General features: G+C 40.1%; 5 protein-coding genes across 7 annotated transcripts; 4 read left to right on the top strand and 1 right to left on the bottom strand.

The window, feature by feature from the left end:
- Nucleotides 1-85: 85 nt before the first annotated feature.
- On the bottom strand, nt 86-831 carry LOC122613437. The gene has a single exon (XM_043787618.1). The coding sequence runs from the start codon at nt 824-826 to the stop codon at nt 86-88; it is 741 nt and encodes a 246-aa protein (XP_043643553.1). The 5' UTR covers nt 827-831.
- Nucleotides 832-2,541: 1,710 nt separating this feature from the next.
- Nucleotides 2,542-4,442, top strand: LOC122613663. Its single transcript, XM_043787949.1, has 3 exons — nt 2,542-2,708; nt 3,123-3,299; nt 4,111-4,442. Exons 1-3 carry the CDS (start codon nt 2,648-2,650, stop codon nt 4,317-4,319), a joined length of 447 nt encoding a protein of 148 aa, XP_043643884.1. The 5' UTR covers nt 2,542-2,647; the 3' UTR covers nt 4,320-4,442.
- A 2,265-nt stretch (nt 4,443-6,707) lies between these two features.
- On the top strand, nt 6,708-8,704 carry LOC122613949. The gene is made up of 3 exons (XM_043788386.1): nt 6,708-6,848; nt 6,907-7,080; nt 8,321-8,704. The coding sequence occupies exons 1-3, from the start codon at nt 6,788-6,790 to the stop codon at nt 8,527-8,529; spliced, it is 444 nt and encodes a 147-aa protein (XP_043644321.1). The 5' UTR covers nt 6,708-6,787; the 3' UTR covers nt 8,530-8,704.
- A 477-nt stretch (nt 8,705-9,181) lies between these two features.
- Nucleotides 9,182-11,126, top strand: LOC122612367. The gene is made up of 3 exons (XM_043785928.1): nt 9,182-9,599; nt 9,757-9,930; nt 10,605-11,126. The coding sequence occupies exons 1-3, from the start codon at nt 9,548-9,550 to the stop codon at nt 10,823-10,825; spliced, it is 447 nt and encodes a 148-aa protein (XP_043641863.1). The 5' UTR covers nt 9,182-9,547; the 3' UTR covers nt 10,826-11,126.
- A 213-nt stretch (nt 11,127-11,339) lies between these two features.
- On the top strand, nt 11,340-12,872 carry LOC122612368. 3 transcript variants are annotated; one of them, XM_043785930.1, is made up of 4 exons: nt 11,678-11,745; nt 12,066-12,224; nt 12,290-12,539; nt 12,624-12,872. In XM_043785930.1, exons 1-3 carry the CDS (start codon nt 11,685-11,687, stop codon nt 12,511-12,513), a joined length of 444 nt encoding a protein of 147 aa, XP_043641865.1. In that variant the 5' UTR covers nt 11,678-11,684; the 3' UTR covers nt 12,514-12,539; nt 12,624-12,872. The 3 variants fall into 3 exon arrangements, with proteins under 3 accessions (XP_043641866.1, XP_043641865.1, XP_043641864.1); XM_043785931.1 differs by lacking the exons at nt 11,678-11,745; nt 12,624-12,872 and adding an exon at nt 11,340-11,638 and having other exon boundaries at nt 12,290-12,591; XM_043785929.1 differs by lacking the exon at nt 12,624-12,872 and having other exon boundaries at nt 12,290-12,591.
- The last annotated feature ends 90 nt before the right edge of the window (nt 12,873-12,962 follow it).

The raw sequence follows: 12,962 nt of genomic DNA, 5'->3' as shown, positions 1-12,962 counted from the left end.
TCAAGGTATTAAAGCACTCGAAAATACAAAACCGAAAACACTATATAAAACTCGCACACTCGGAATTTCGATTAGTGGGATGGACTTATAGGAATTTTAGAAGGTCTATGACTGCGTCAACTAGTCGTTGTTTCGTGTTTTGATCCAGCCCAGGATAGAACTCCTCAATTTGGATGCTTTGCCAGAGCTTAGCCATGTATTCGCTGAACTCCTGGCTATTTTTTTCATCACTCTTATATCGTTTGTAAAGAATCAACTCGGCTTCTACCATTGAAGAATAGGACTCCTGATTGCCGATATACAGCTGGTAGAGAAGCGCGGCCAGCCTGGTGGATCTCTCCAGGGTGTAAGCCCGACGAATCACCAATCCTAGGATCCTAGTCAGTTGGTCTGTCTTAAACAGACAATGGAGTTTCCGGGAATGGTGTCCAATCGCCAACTGCCACTTGCCCAGCTCATGATCCTCCGATTGCAAGGCTTGCTGAAACAGATCAGAGCTGTTTAGAGTCTCCAGATGCTCGCGGATCTGTTCGCGAATGAGATAACTCTGCAGGTGGTGACGAACTGTCACGTTACTCTCCTTCCGGCACACCACATGCTGCAGCGTCTCCTCCAAATCCTCGATTTTGGCCACATCCCTGGGGTAGTCGGCTTTCAGTTTTCCCCACGTGGCTCCAACCAGAAAGAGCTGCTCGGATACGGTGCCATTGAAGTCCTCGATCAGAAGAAGCATCCGTTTGTTGTCATAACTGATCACCTGCGTGCCCAAAGTACCATACGACGGCATAAACAGCAAGGAAAGTACTAAAAGTAACGTAGCAAGCATCTCGGAACTTGAAATGCAACTGAACCAAGGGCAGCTGGGTTATCTTTAGGCCCGGCTTATCAGCTTGGTTCTATCGCAAAGTTTCTCTCATGCCAAGATGAGCACATACTCTGTCAAGGCAAATATGGCTTCTAAGAGAATGCTGAAATATTATTTAAGGTTCTGAAGCGGTAAGTCCTGATGGTGATGCTGATTATACTATATCACATATTCCTTTCCATTGATTATTTTAAAAATCTTCGAAGACGCCAACAGAACTTTCATCGCGTAATCTAACACCAACAAGACGGCCTTCCAAAGTAAGAACAAGAGAGAACGCTATAGTCAAGTTCCCCGACTATCTGATACCCGTTACTCAGCTAGTGGAAGTGCGAAGAAGAGTCTTAACAGTCACAGTTTTTGGAGGCTTGTAGGCGTTAAAGTGGGCGTGGCAAAAAGTTTTTTGGCAAATCGATAGAAATTTACAAGACTAATACAAAAGTGAAAAAATATCAAAACCCTTTTCAAAAGTGTGGGCGTGGCAGTTTTTGGCGGTTTGTGGGCGTTAGAATAGGCGTGGCAACAAACTTGCCCTGCGTCTATGTCCCAGGAGTCTGTATGCTTAATCTCAACTTTCTAGTTTTTTTAGTTCCTGAGATCTCGACGTTCATACGGACAGACGGACAGACAGACGGTCAAGAATATCAAGATCAAGAATATATATACTTTATATGGTCGGAAACGCTTCCTTCTGCCTGTTACATACTTTTCAACGAGTCTAGTATACCCTTTTACTCTACGAGTAACGGGTATAAAAATAGAGAGAAACAATGAGAGAAATGGAGAGGTACTGTGTTGCTTTCTGATTCCCGTCACTGTTACACTAATCCGAAATACATAGAATTTGAATCCAATTAGTCGACCTTAATAAGAGGCAACGGAACCCTCGCTGATATCCTGCCGTTGTCCTTGTTCTACTGCCCCAACACAGCCTTCCGCTCACCCATTTTAAGCCCCATGTCTATCCAGACGGCCCCATCTAGTTACATTTATGCAAATTATTTGCCGTCGTTGTTGATTAGTAACAGCCCATCTCATCTGCGCCTCATTAGTTTTGATCGTGCTCAATGAGATAAGGGGACCAAAGGAAAGTTTGTCAGCCTTGCCCACGTGAAGTCGTTCTACATTTGCTGATATACTTTTGGGCGGACGCTGCAATAGCTGGCTTGAGTTAGCTGTCTTCAAGAAGCACTTAGTTTTCTGGGGGATAATCATTTGTCACTCTGTACAGATTCCTCAAATAAACACGAAGATTCTGTCACCTCGAGTGTTGTAGCTTTAGGAAACGAATGTTAATGAATCTACTTCTGAAATATGTAGTATATTTAAAGGTGGGATGCATTTAAATAATAAGTAAATGTGAAAGTACACAGCTGGACGAACACTTATTTTTTACAATATTAGTCTGCCTGCATATAAAGGAATGACATATAGAACAAACGACTAACATCAAATCCAAAATAAATAACAAATCCAAAATAAAAAATCGAAATCACAGTTTAAACCGGTTTTTAGAGGCTTGGGAACAATAATAGAAACAAGCACCAAATTTCCACTCAAAACAAAAACAGAGAACGCATTTTGAGACGGAAACTTTGAGTCGATTTCATTATTTCAGAGGGGTCTTTGCTGCTGGAACTGCGCTATTGCCTTTGTTACAACCTCCAACGCCAGACAATTTCAGACGTTCAGCTGACATCGTTGACGGCGGTTCATAATCGTGCCTGACTCTAAAAAAATTCATTTTCGAAAAGCATTTCCTCACTTAAAGTATTCGTGAAAATGGAGTCCGCTCTGAAATGCAGTTTGGCCGTGGCCGTTATGATCAGTCTGGCTTGCTCGGGTGCGTTGGGTGTGAAAGTGTTGGGCTGTGGAAAATTAGTATTTAATGGAGTTTAAGGAGAGCCCGCGGCTTTTTATTATTAAAAAATGTATACCGAGTATTATAAATGTATTTGTCCCACGCTCTTCGAACATCGTTTCCCAAAGATTTCTCCGGATTCATTTTGTTTAGTCCTATTAGGGTTAATTCTTTTTTTGGTTAACAAATATTGACATAAACATTAGAAATGCATTAGTTAAAAGAATTTTATATCATTTTAAAATCTTGTGACGCCTGACCCTGGGACTGACCGAAGTTTCCATCCATTAATGGCTCAAAGTTAGTTAGGCTCCGATCTCGATTTTATATCGATTAAAGGCCTTATATATAATATATACACTTTTTAATCCAATAATACCTCATTATACCCCATAGCCTACGCCGTCAAGTGCTACCAGTGCGAGTCCCTCACGATGCCAAAGTGTGGCCTGAAGTTCGAGGCCGATGAGACTTTGCTGCTGGACTGTTCCCGGATCGGACCCCCCCGCTATCTGCAGAACTTCTTCCCCCTGCGGAACGCCACTGGCTGCATGAAGAAGACCCTTGAAAGCGGTGAGTTTACAGTGGCTAGGACTATCAGAGTACCACAAAGTATAGGAAAATAACACAATTTTAAGATTTTGTAAATCAGGAATACTGAGACTGAAACTTCACTGTTCTTCATTATAAAGCTACAAATAGCGCAATTAAGCGATACAGCAACAACCCCCTGAGATCATCGCAGAAAATCGGGTTGTGTTAGTCACTGATGTCATGCGTGAATATTTCGCTACCAGCTTTTCAGACGCTATTTTTTCCCTTTTAACGTGATTACTAGTCACGATTATTTGCGTCTTATTTTCATGCAATTACATCAAATTGTGGGACTAATTCGAGATCGCGTAAAAAATAATAAAGGCAGCGACGATATAGAAAGCCTCAAGCTGCAAGCTTTTCGACTTTTAAAAATTTGCATTTCTGAATAGATTTGCAGGCAGATCGGTTAAAAAACTAACCCGTCAAAAATATTGTGATCGTTTTTTTACGCGTTTCAAGCCAAACCAGCTCCGTACGCACTATATTTAATGCTAGGAATCAAATAAAAAGTTTTTAGAAAATATCGCATTTGAGATCACAGAGGAAAGAAGTACAAGAAGCACTCCCAGATGACTAAAAGTATGTTTCATCTAGGTGTGAAGCAAACTGTTGGTCTTTGTTTTTTTTTCATGACAATAAACTACGGTGTTCTCGACGCATACGGCTTGAATAAATACGCAATTAACAAGTACCCAAATGAAAATGTACAATGGGTTCATTTAGCAACCACGGCCAGAGAAAGTTGTTGGCCCAATGGCTCAATCCAAACAATCTGCTCCCATTTCAGTGGCCGGACATCCGCAGATCGTGAGGAGCTGCTACTTCGGGGACATCAACGATATCCACGGTGGCTGCCAGTCGGATCCCTCCATGCCTTTCGTAAAACAGCTGGGCTGCGAAGTCTGCTCCAAGGACGAGTGCAACGGATCCTCCTCCCTGACCCCCGTTGCCGGAGCCATCCTGCTTTTCTTCGGCGTCGCCCGTCTGCTGGCCTAGATCTTAACTAGCTTATAAATTACCTGTGGGTAGTATTTAACGATCTTGTTCTCTGTAAATTTCTTCAACATTTATTTTAATAATAAATGCGGGACAAATGGTTGTCATAGCAACATACCAAAATATATCGCGTCCTTTTGTTAACAGCTGGAGGTTGTTTCGGATCATTTGATACAACTAGGCAAACGCATACTTAAAACAACTTATGAATGTGTCTAACAATTTATTTAAATTGAATACTGCGCTTGAGAGGAACACATATTCGGTCACGTATTGGACTCATAATTACTATTCTACTATACTATTACTATTCTTACTATAACATGACAAATCAGCTTAAAAAAAAGCAAGTGTTGATTGTTTACTTTTTAGCTTCGCCCTCGCCCATGTAAGTCATCACCCATCCGACATGACTAACTCCTCAATAAGTGTATTTATTTATTACAAAAATGGGAATCCTACTACTCGCAGTTTGTAGGGGACTCGCCTTAGGAAGAGTCACATTGAAACTCAGTAGCCGTTCAATGACTCAGAGCAAAACAGAAACTGAATCAAAAATGATGTCTAGAGTTGCAGTGTGAAACACCTGGGATCTAATTAGTGTGCACCCACATGATCAGACAAAATATGTATGTTCGTTATTGGGGGTCACTCAATTTTGGCCCTTGTTAAGCGAGATGTGGGATTTATGTACGTCTGCCTTCTTAATTACATTTAATTGAGTTCTGTTTCATTTGCAAGTTGAGTTTTAGTAATTCTTCTACCATTCGAATTCGAGTTTACAAAGTGTTAAATGCAGTTCCGCAGAGTTCAAGGAACTCCAATTGAGAGATCCGAGATCACTTCTGCAGATCAAGGGGCTCTGCAAGCTGAATCATCTTAAGGCTCTCCACCCCGCGTGCCACAATTAACTCGAACTCATTTGGCATCATTTCAGAAATTACTTAATTGAAGAAAATAGAAATTTGTGGGAAAGCCATTTAACTGTGTGTATGACCATGTTCGGGAAAGATAAGGAAACCAAATACATTACGCTAACTAAGCTTATAAACCAATTAACTGAAGACATTTTAGCAAGGCGTTGGCTGCGTACTTAAGGGACTAAGCTGATTTCAAGAAATGGGATTTTTAATTATAGAAGCAAACAAAACAGCTGAAGCTCTGAAAAGGTAAGCATTGCACATATGTATGAATATAACAAAATAAAAGGGCGTGAGTTACACGATAAATAAGCCAAATCAGAATGTTGTTAATTGCTGAAATTAGCAAAACATTGAAAATTATCAGAGTATTCAAATGTATTTGAAAATGCGCATTTGGTGAAAAGAGCAACAGGTTTACTAGAAGTCAACGATTCCAGAGATTTAAAGAACCTCTCTGAAATGGAGAGACCGTATGAACTTTTTTTGCCGATTTTAGAAGCACCGAAACTGAGTTCATCATGGAGCCAAAATATAACAAACATAAATAATTTACAAACACTGCTGACATCACCCTAAACAAGTCCGAAAAAATGCTGATATTTACATATGTATGCATGCGCCCCGTTTGTATGTCAAATGATGTGAAAAAAACATTGCGACAGCTTTTATTCAACAAGGGTGAACGGTATGGTCGAGGTCCTCGACTATCAGTTACCCGTTATTCCGACAAATAATAATATTAAATAAAAATTGGTTTAAGTGTGGGCGTTACATTTTTTGAAAGAAACTTACGCTACTTCGGCAACTCTAGAATCGGCATTTTTGTACGTTTCTCGTAGAGTAAAGGGGTATACTAAAATAGTAAAAGTAAAAGATTTAGCCATCCCACTCTAACGCCCACAAACAGCTCAAAACTGCCACGCCCACACTTTTGAACAGTGCTTTGATATTCTATCACTTTTTATCAGTCTAGTAAATTTCTATCAAATTGCCAAAACACTTTTTGCCACGTCCAATTAAACGACCACAAACCGCCCAAAACTGGCCCACCCACACTTTTTAGAACCTTTTAAATTTTTTTTCATTTTATTATTTTTTTTGCCCAATTTCTACTGATATTCCAGAAAATGTTGAAATTTCTCGTTCGCACTTCCACTAGCTGAGTAAAGGGTATGTGATAAAAGTTTTCTCCGTTATTATTCTTAAATTTTTAGTCCCCAATAAATGCCCGAACAGACAGACATGACCAGATTGATTGGGCAGGTGATCATGAACAAGATCTTTTCAACGGATCTAGTATGCTCTTTTGTTCTACGAGCAATGGGTATAAAAACAGAGAACACAAACACGCAACACAGATTGGCACTCACTCGCGTTTACTTTGAGTGGAAGCTCGATTTCGAGTGAGTGGAATACTGAATGAAAAATTTGAAAGTAGACTGGACGCTTTGGACGCCAGAATGAGTCTTACAAACGCTCGCCAACTGCCGTGCAGTCAAGGTTTGCTTTAAATATTTGTCCAAAAAATAGTTTCAGAGCTTCAAAATGGTGTCGAGTGCAAAAATGATCTTGGCTCTCACCGTCTTGGCCACCGTAGCCTGCACTGGTATGAACATTAAAGGAATTACCAATTCGAAATAATCTCCATAGTGTGCAATTTCTAGGGTACGCCATTAAGTGCTATCAGTGCGATTCCTTGACTAATTCCGAGTGTGGAAAAGACATCAAGTCAGATAGTAGTCTCGTTTTGGATTGCACCAAGATGGCTCCTCCTCGATTCCTCCAGAGCTTCTTCCCAGTTCGCAACGCCACCGGTTGCATGAAGCAGACCATCGACAGTAAGTAATCGGGTCGGGATCGCCCATAACTATGATCTCATCGTATCGATTGCCCACGCGAATCCATCCCCACTTAAGCAATTTAGGTTTATTAATTAACTGGCGCTAATGCGAAATGCGACATTAGAATAATTGAGTTTTCACTTGTACTTTAGAACGCGATTCGTTTCTATAGCAACAAAATAAAAACAAATTCCCAAAAATCAAAGATATATAAGCCTTTGACACATTATTAGCGAATGCAAGCAGAAAGAGAGAATCCGAACGATTAGCATCGAATTATATTTAGACCGGTTCAAAATCAGCGACTTGCTATAGCAATTTAATATATATTTTACGTAGACATATGTATACTCTTAAATGTAAGGAGAGGGTTCAGATAAGGTAGTCTGTACTCACTCTCAATGGAATATTGCTCTTATATTAATATAATATCCCGATTAATTATACTATACGTTTGTTCACATTCAATGCAACGGAGATTAGTCGCTGTCCCACAGCAATATGTGCCCTTCATTAAAAATACACCATTAACAATGGACATTAACACAGCAGTACCTTTTCGCATGATTTGTTCACAATTTGCTTGATTGCCCAGCGATTTCCAAGCATAAATACTCCCTAGGGCTCTATGGTTTTGTAAATAATTGGACCCAGTTCCCTTTAGCTACGGGAATCTTGGGATTATTTGTGATCGGCGACTGCAACATTGCCTCAGTCATTTGTTTGCTATTGAATACACCGTCAGCTTTAATTAAACGGCAGACAATTGGCTTCACCTTCACCTTAAAAATTAATAATTTGTATTTGTAATACTAGCTATTATTTATTTTTAATAGGTATAAAGTGTAATTTTTGAACTACAATTTCCTTGTCCGATTGTAAAATCCTTTAAAGACTGACCAAAAAAATAATATTTATTCAAAGGGTGTGTTTGAAGTACGAACAAACCGTATAACTTAAAAAATCTGTATACAAATAGAATCCAATAGTAGAGAGAGTCTGAAAATGAGAACCTCGGAATAGTCACCACTATATTTATTTTTGATCACATTAGTATGCACAGCACACTTTAATGTCGTAACTTCTGATGGTAGATAACTGCCGAATATATGATTTGATTTTATAATATATCCTTTTGGATATATTATATATTATATTATATTATATATTATATTATATTATTATATTTTGTTGTGTGACATCTATTTTGAAATTCTTTTTTACCAATCATTTGCAGTTCCGGGAAACCCCCAGATCGTGAGGTCCTGCTACTTCGGCAACATCGACGACACGAAGGTTGGATGCCAGACGGATCCCAGCCTGACGATTAACAAGTTGCTAAGCTGCGAGGTTTGCACCAAGGACGAGTGCAACGGATCCTCCTCCCTGGCCCCCATCGCGGGAGTAATCCTGCTCTTCTTTGGCTTGACCCGTCTGCTGGGCTGAGCTAGGAGCATGTTTTAGTACCGAAGTGCTATCCCAACTATATCGAGTTCGCTTATGGAAAGCCTTGAGGGCCTGCTTTAGTCACCTTTGAATCTCTTGTAATTGTTACACCCTTTAAACTGTTTTTGCCACCTTTAAACATTAAACGTCACTTTATTTATTTGAAAATATTGTATGGTTATTGGAAGATTAATTGCTAGTTTTAACTGATAGGTTTCCAGTTGGGGAGGCACAAAATCCATGCGTGCCTGGGCACACTTCAGGAATTGGCCCCATTCATTCCACGTCTCTTCTGAAGGGCTCTCTATATGCTATTGGAAATTGCTCGGCTGACGATTATAGAACGTTTCCGTCTGTTCTGAATAGCTGAAAAGTTCTCTCTGTGATTTTACTCGCTTTGACCATACACTCCCAGTGTCCCTCGCCTCCGCCCACAGGCTCGCTATAAATTCTGCGTCAAGTCTCCTCAGTTGAGGAAAACACTAAATGTTCATTAATTTTAGACAAATTAAAACGTTGAGCGATGACGCCAGGCAAAATGGCCATAAAGTGTTTTCACCACAGAAAAAAGAGAGCGTTAAACAAAAAGAGAAAAACGGCAAGGAGTTGAATTTGGAATTCGCTTTTGGCATTCTTTTAGTTCGATTTCGTGTGCGGACGTCGACTGACTGACGGCTCCAAGAATTTAGCCGGGAACTCGGGGAAAATCAAGAAAAAAAAATCTAAGCGAAATTGCCAACGCGTGTTTACATTTTACTTTCCTACAGGCTAAGACAAAAAAATATAAAAAAGCCTTTTATACAGTTGAAAATATTAAAAATGAATACTCGTATTATGTTGTAGTCATCGGATGTATGTTTTGTATGTTCAAACCTCGTGCGGATCGTTTCAACTGCGCTGAGCAGAGCTATAAATAATCCAGCCACTTGAAATTGTTTCCATAAAACCATAAAATCAAATAAAACCTATTCCAATCACCAACGAGAAAGGTTGCAAACCGATTTGCTCCCCATCAACTATGCCGCATTATTTACTTTTCTTTGGCGCGCTCATCTCGCTGCTGGCCTCAGGTTTGTTGTTGTTCTGTTTGGATTTGGTCTCTTCAAATTTGTACTTTGCCTTGTGACTTTTGCGTTTGCCGACGAGTCGGTCGGCTGTCCACGCCTGATCTCATTTCTGCCATAAATAAGACGCATCTCTGGTCTTCCCATCTCCCAATGCCACTAGCTTACGCCATCAAGTGCTATGCCTGCGAATCCGTCTACGAGGCTAGTTGCGGCGACGACTTCGAAGTCGAGAACCATTTCAAATACGACTGCGCCTTTATTGCTCCACCGCGATTTCTGGAGAATGATCTGCTCAACATCAATGCCACGGCCTGTTTGAAACGGGTGTTCAAGGGTGAGTTTATTCAAACAAATTTCCCAAAAATACAACGGACTAAATCCTGTTGCTATGAACCACGTGTCGTGCCACCACATGAAATGCAGCTTTACACGCACAAAATATTTGATACATATGCATTATTTGTTGGTACAACTGTGCGGCAGCCAAAATTGTTTATGTTTCTTAAATTGCATAAAAGGGAACCATTTTAAAGGAAAAATTAACATTGGAATAAAGGAATAATTAAAACATTGTAAGGTGGATTTAACGTAATTCACTCACGTTTTTTTATCCACCAAGCATACTTTAATGTAATTGCCAATTTATTCGTCATTTGATATCCAGTTTAAGAAACCAGAGGATAAAAAACGGTGTTCCTGAAGTAACATCGAAAGGTTTTCCGTCGGAGATTTGTATTTACCTTTCAGATAATAATTTCCTAAATGATTTGTGATGCAATCAAAACACATACAATTAATTATGAGAAAAAATTCATACATTACATACATGCATATCCAGAAAGCTGTGACCTTATTTCAGAAAAATGTAGTAGACTTTCCAACAATATCGATATTTTGGACTATACATAGACATTTCGTATAAGCCTATTAAAGGCAGACAATAAAACATATGTTTATTTACGATAAGTCAGCCCGAAAGTAGACTAACTCAATGTTTTGCTTCTGCAGAAAATGGCATACGTAAGATCGTCAGAGGCTGCTACTTTGGCGAGGTAAATGCCACCGATGTGTGGTGCAAAATGGACCCCACCCTGACGGCGGTGCAGAATTCAAGTTGTCATGTGTGCGACAGCGAGAACTACTGCAATGGATCGGACAGACGTCCAGTGGATAAATGGAAAATCTTCGCCAGTCTGATCTTGTTTCTCTTGGCACCTCAACTACGCTGAAACGGCAGAAGACGAAGTGAAAATGTGGAGCTTGAAGTGAATATTAAAAGGCACAGTAGCTTAAGTAAACCTAGTTCAATTTAGAAGTAATCCCAATTCCCAGAACTATCAATTAGTAGAGTCCACATTAGTAAAGCACTCCATCCATGAAACCATTTAGTCAAATCTGCCCCACCGTATTAATGGCTAATCAAAGGCGAACATGGCGTATGAGCAACATCAGCACACATGAGCCGAAAAACTGGCAAACCATTTTCGAACGATCCAAATACAAACTAATAAAAACTAATTTTACACAGAATGCCAAATTGTTTGTTTGTTCAAATGCCACTAATGAACCTTGCCTGAAATATTTGTATTGGCGAGGAAAGGGCATGCCAGGGCATGGCAGGGCAGGGCAGGGCACCATGTCAACACGCGTTGGCCAGGGAAATGCCAACGATGGAGAAGTGAAAATCTGTTATGAAAATCAAATTCACATTCTGAATGCGATTGTTCGCACGTTCAGTTCAGTTTCTGTTTAGTTCAGTCGCGTGTGTGCATCGCTTCGAGTCGGTGGTCGGTGGTCGTTGGTCGGCGGTTTCTGGCTATATAGCGCATCTATCATGTGATTAAAATCGGTCCGGCATCCGAGAAGACAACATCTGTATTCGCGCACGTATCGGCATCGCATAGTTATAGCTATAGCTATAGCTATACTGACTCACCGCGACCGCCGATCGGACAGTGGAATCAACTGTTTTCGGGGCGATACGATGGCGATGATGGCAGCGGTTTCCTCGCTCTTTCTGCTCGTCACGCTGGCAAGCTCAGGTGAGTTTCGCGCCCGCCAGTCATCACTCATGCAGGAAGCACCAAAATGTTGGTTCATACTTTGAAATATAACAGAAGCAGACGACTGCCAACACGGTTTATTTCGAGTCAGTGAATTAGGGGTTTTAACGACTTTTTTGCGAGAAACTGTTTTGTAAATAAATTCATATAAAGAACTTTAGCTGTTAGTCATTGTTTACATACAAAGTATAAAAGGTGCAAGAATTATAGTACAAATTTGAACTAACAGACATCTGAAAAGGAATTAAAGTTCCAGCTTTCATCCTTAAAGTTGCGGAACATCAGGAATTGTTGTATCCAATTGTTTACTTTCTTTATCATAAAGAAGTTTACCCACAAGTCTCTTCAATTGTTTTTCTTTCTTTATGCTCCCGTGGACACACATATCTACGCATGTCGTCATCAGCCCGTGCTATTACCTGCTACGAATGTGATTCCGTCAATAATCCAGGGTGTGGGGAGCGGTTTGCGGGCGATGACATATCCACGACGGATTGCGATGTGGTGGCAAACATGCGATCCCTGGGAGCGGAGGCCACTTGCCTCACCAAGTACCACGAGGGAAGTGAGTATATACTTTTGGGAAAATGTGTCAAGACCATCAAACAATAAATTACGCATTTGTCGCAGTGCCAGGAGACACGCGCTTCGTAAGGCGTTCCTGCTACTTTGGCGATGCCTCACCGATAGGCATAAGTTGCGACGATGGACCAGATCCTGTGGTGCCCTTTATGAATTTCCTGGGTTGCACACTCTGCAATACGGATTTGTGCAACACAGCCGCTACATTATCCACCCTACCCTTGGTCAGTGCCCTTTTGGTATTCGGACTGCTTATCTTACTTGCGAACTAATAAAATGAGAGTCGCGTGGAACGGCGGTAGTACATATTTCAATGTTTCCTATTAAATATACTCCAGTATTGTATAAAAGATTGTTGTTTTTCTGTCCAACTAACTAACAGGACTACTTATACTCTTCAAAGGGCCCAGAACAAGAGGAAACCGAACTTTAACGCAATAGTCTTACCTTCCTAGGGTAGATGGCTTATGTTATCAATGTCCTACTAAACATTTTAAAAATTTAACTTCAAGCCCATAGACGAATCAAAGAGCTAATATTTTTGTAATTATTATTTTATTTGATTTTCTTTCCATTGTTTTTATACATCCACTAAAATGATTTAACATACATATATATTTATATAATATAATTATACTCGTTTGATTTAATATAATTAATTGAATAAAATTTACTCGTCTCCTACTCTATTTGCGTGTGTATGTAAGTATGTGTATGTGTG

This window comes from Drosophila teissieri, chromosome 2R (assembly GCF_016746235.2).
Source record: "Drosophila teissieri strain GT53w chromosome 2R, Prin_Dtei_1.1, whole genome shotgun sequence".
Classification (NCBI taxonomy): Eukaryota; Metazoa; Arthropoda; class Insecta; order Diptera; family Drosophilidae; genus Drosophila; species Drosophila teissieri.
The sequence above is the reverse complement of the archived record's forward strand: the minus strand, read 5'-3'. Positions and strand labels throughout refer to the sequence as shown.

Coding starts and splice junctions, on each gene's coding strand:
- LOC122613663 (XM_043787949.1), top strand. CDS start 2,648: ATGGAGTCCGCTCTGAAATGCAGTTTGGCCGTGGCCGTTATGATCAGT. Junction 2,709..3,122: donor GATCAGTCTGGCTTGCTCGG/GTGCGTTGGGTG, acceptor TATACCCCATAG/CCTACGCCGTCAAGTGCTAC. Junction 3,300..4,110: donor GAAGAAGACCCTTGAAAGCG/GTGAGTTTACAG, acceptor CTCCCATTTCAG/TGGCCGGACATCCGCAGATC.
- LOC122612367 (XM_043785928.1), top strand. CDS start 9,548: ATGCCGCATTATTTACTTTTCTTTGGCGCGCTCATCTCGCTGCTGGCC. Junction 9,600..9,756: donor CATCTCGCTGCTGGCCTCAG/GTTTGTTGTTGT, acceptor CAATGCCACTAG/CTTACGCCATCAAGTGCTAT. Junction 9,931..10,604: donor TTTGAAACGGGTGTTCAAGG/GTGAGTTTATTC, acceptor TTGCTTCTGCAG/AAAATGGCATACGTAAGATC.
- LOC122613437 (XM_043787618.1), bottom strand. CDS start 826: ATGCTTGCTACGTTACTTTTAGTACTTTCCTTGCTGTTTATGCCGTCG.
- LOC122612368 (XM_043785930.1), top strand. CDS start 11,685: ATGTTGGTTCATACTTTGAAATATAACAGAAGCAGACGACTGCCAACA. Junction 11,746..12,065: donor GCCAACACGGTTTATTTCGA/GTCAGTGAATTA, acceptor TGTCGTCATCAG/CCCGTGCTATTACCTGCTAC. Junction 12,225..12,289: donor CACCAAGTACCACGAGGGAA/GTGAGTATATAC, acceptor CATTTGTCGCAG/TGCCAGGAGACACGCGCTTC.
- LOC122613949 (XM_043788386.1), top strand. CDS start 6,788: ATGGTGTCGAGTGCAAAAATGATCTTGGCTCTCACCGTCTTGGCCACC. Junction 6,849..6,906: donor GGCCACCGTAGCCTGCACTG/GTATGAACATTA, acceptor TGCAATTTCTAG/GGTACGCCATTAAGTGCTAT. Junction 7,081..8,320: donor CATGAAGCAGACCATCGACA/GTAAGTAATCGG, acceptor AATCATTTGCAG/TTCCGGGAAACCCCCAGATC.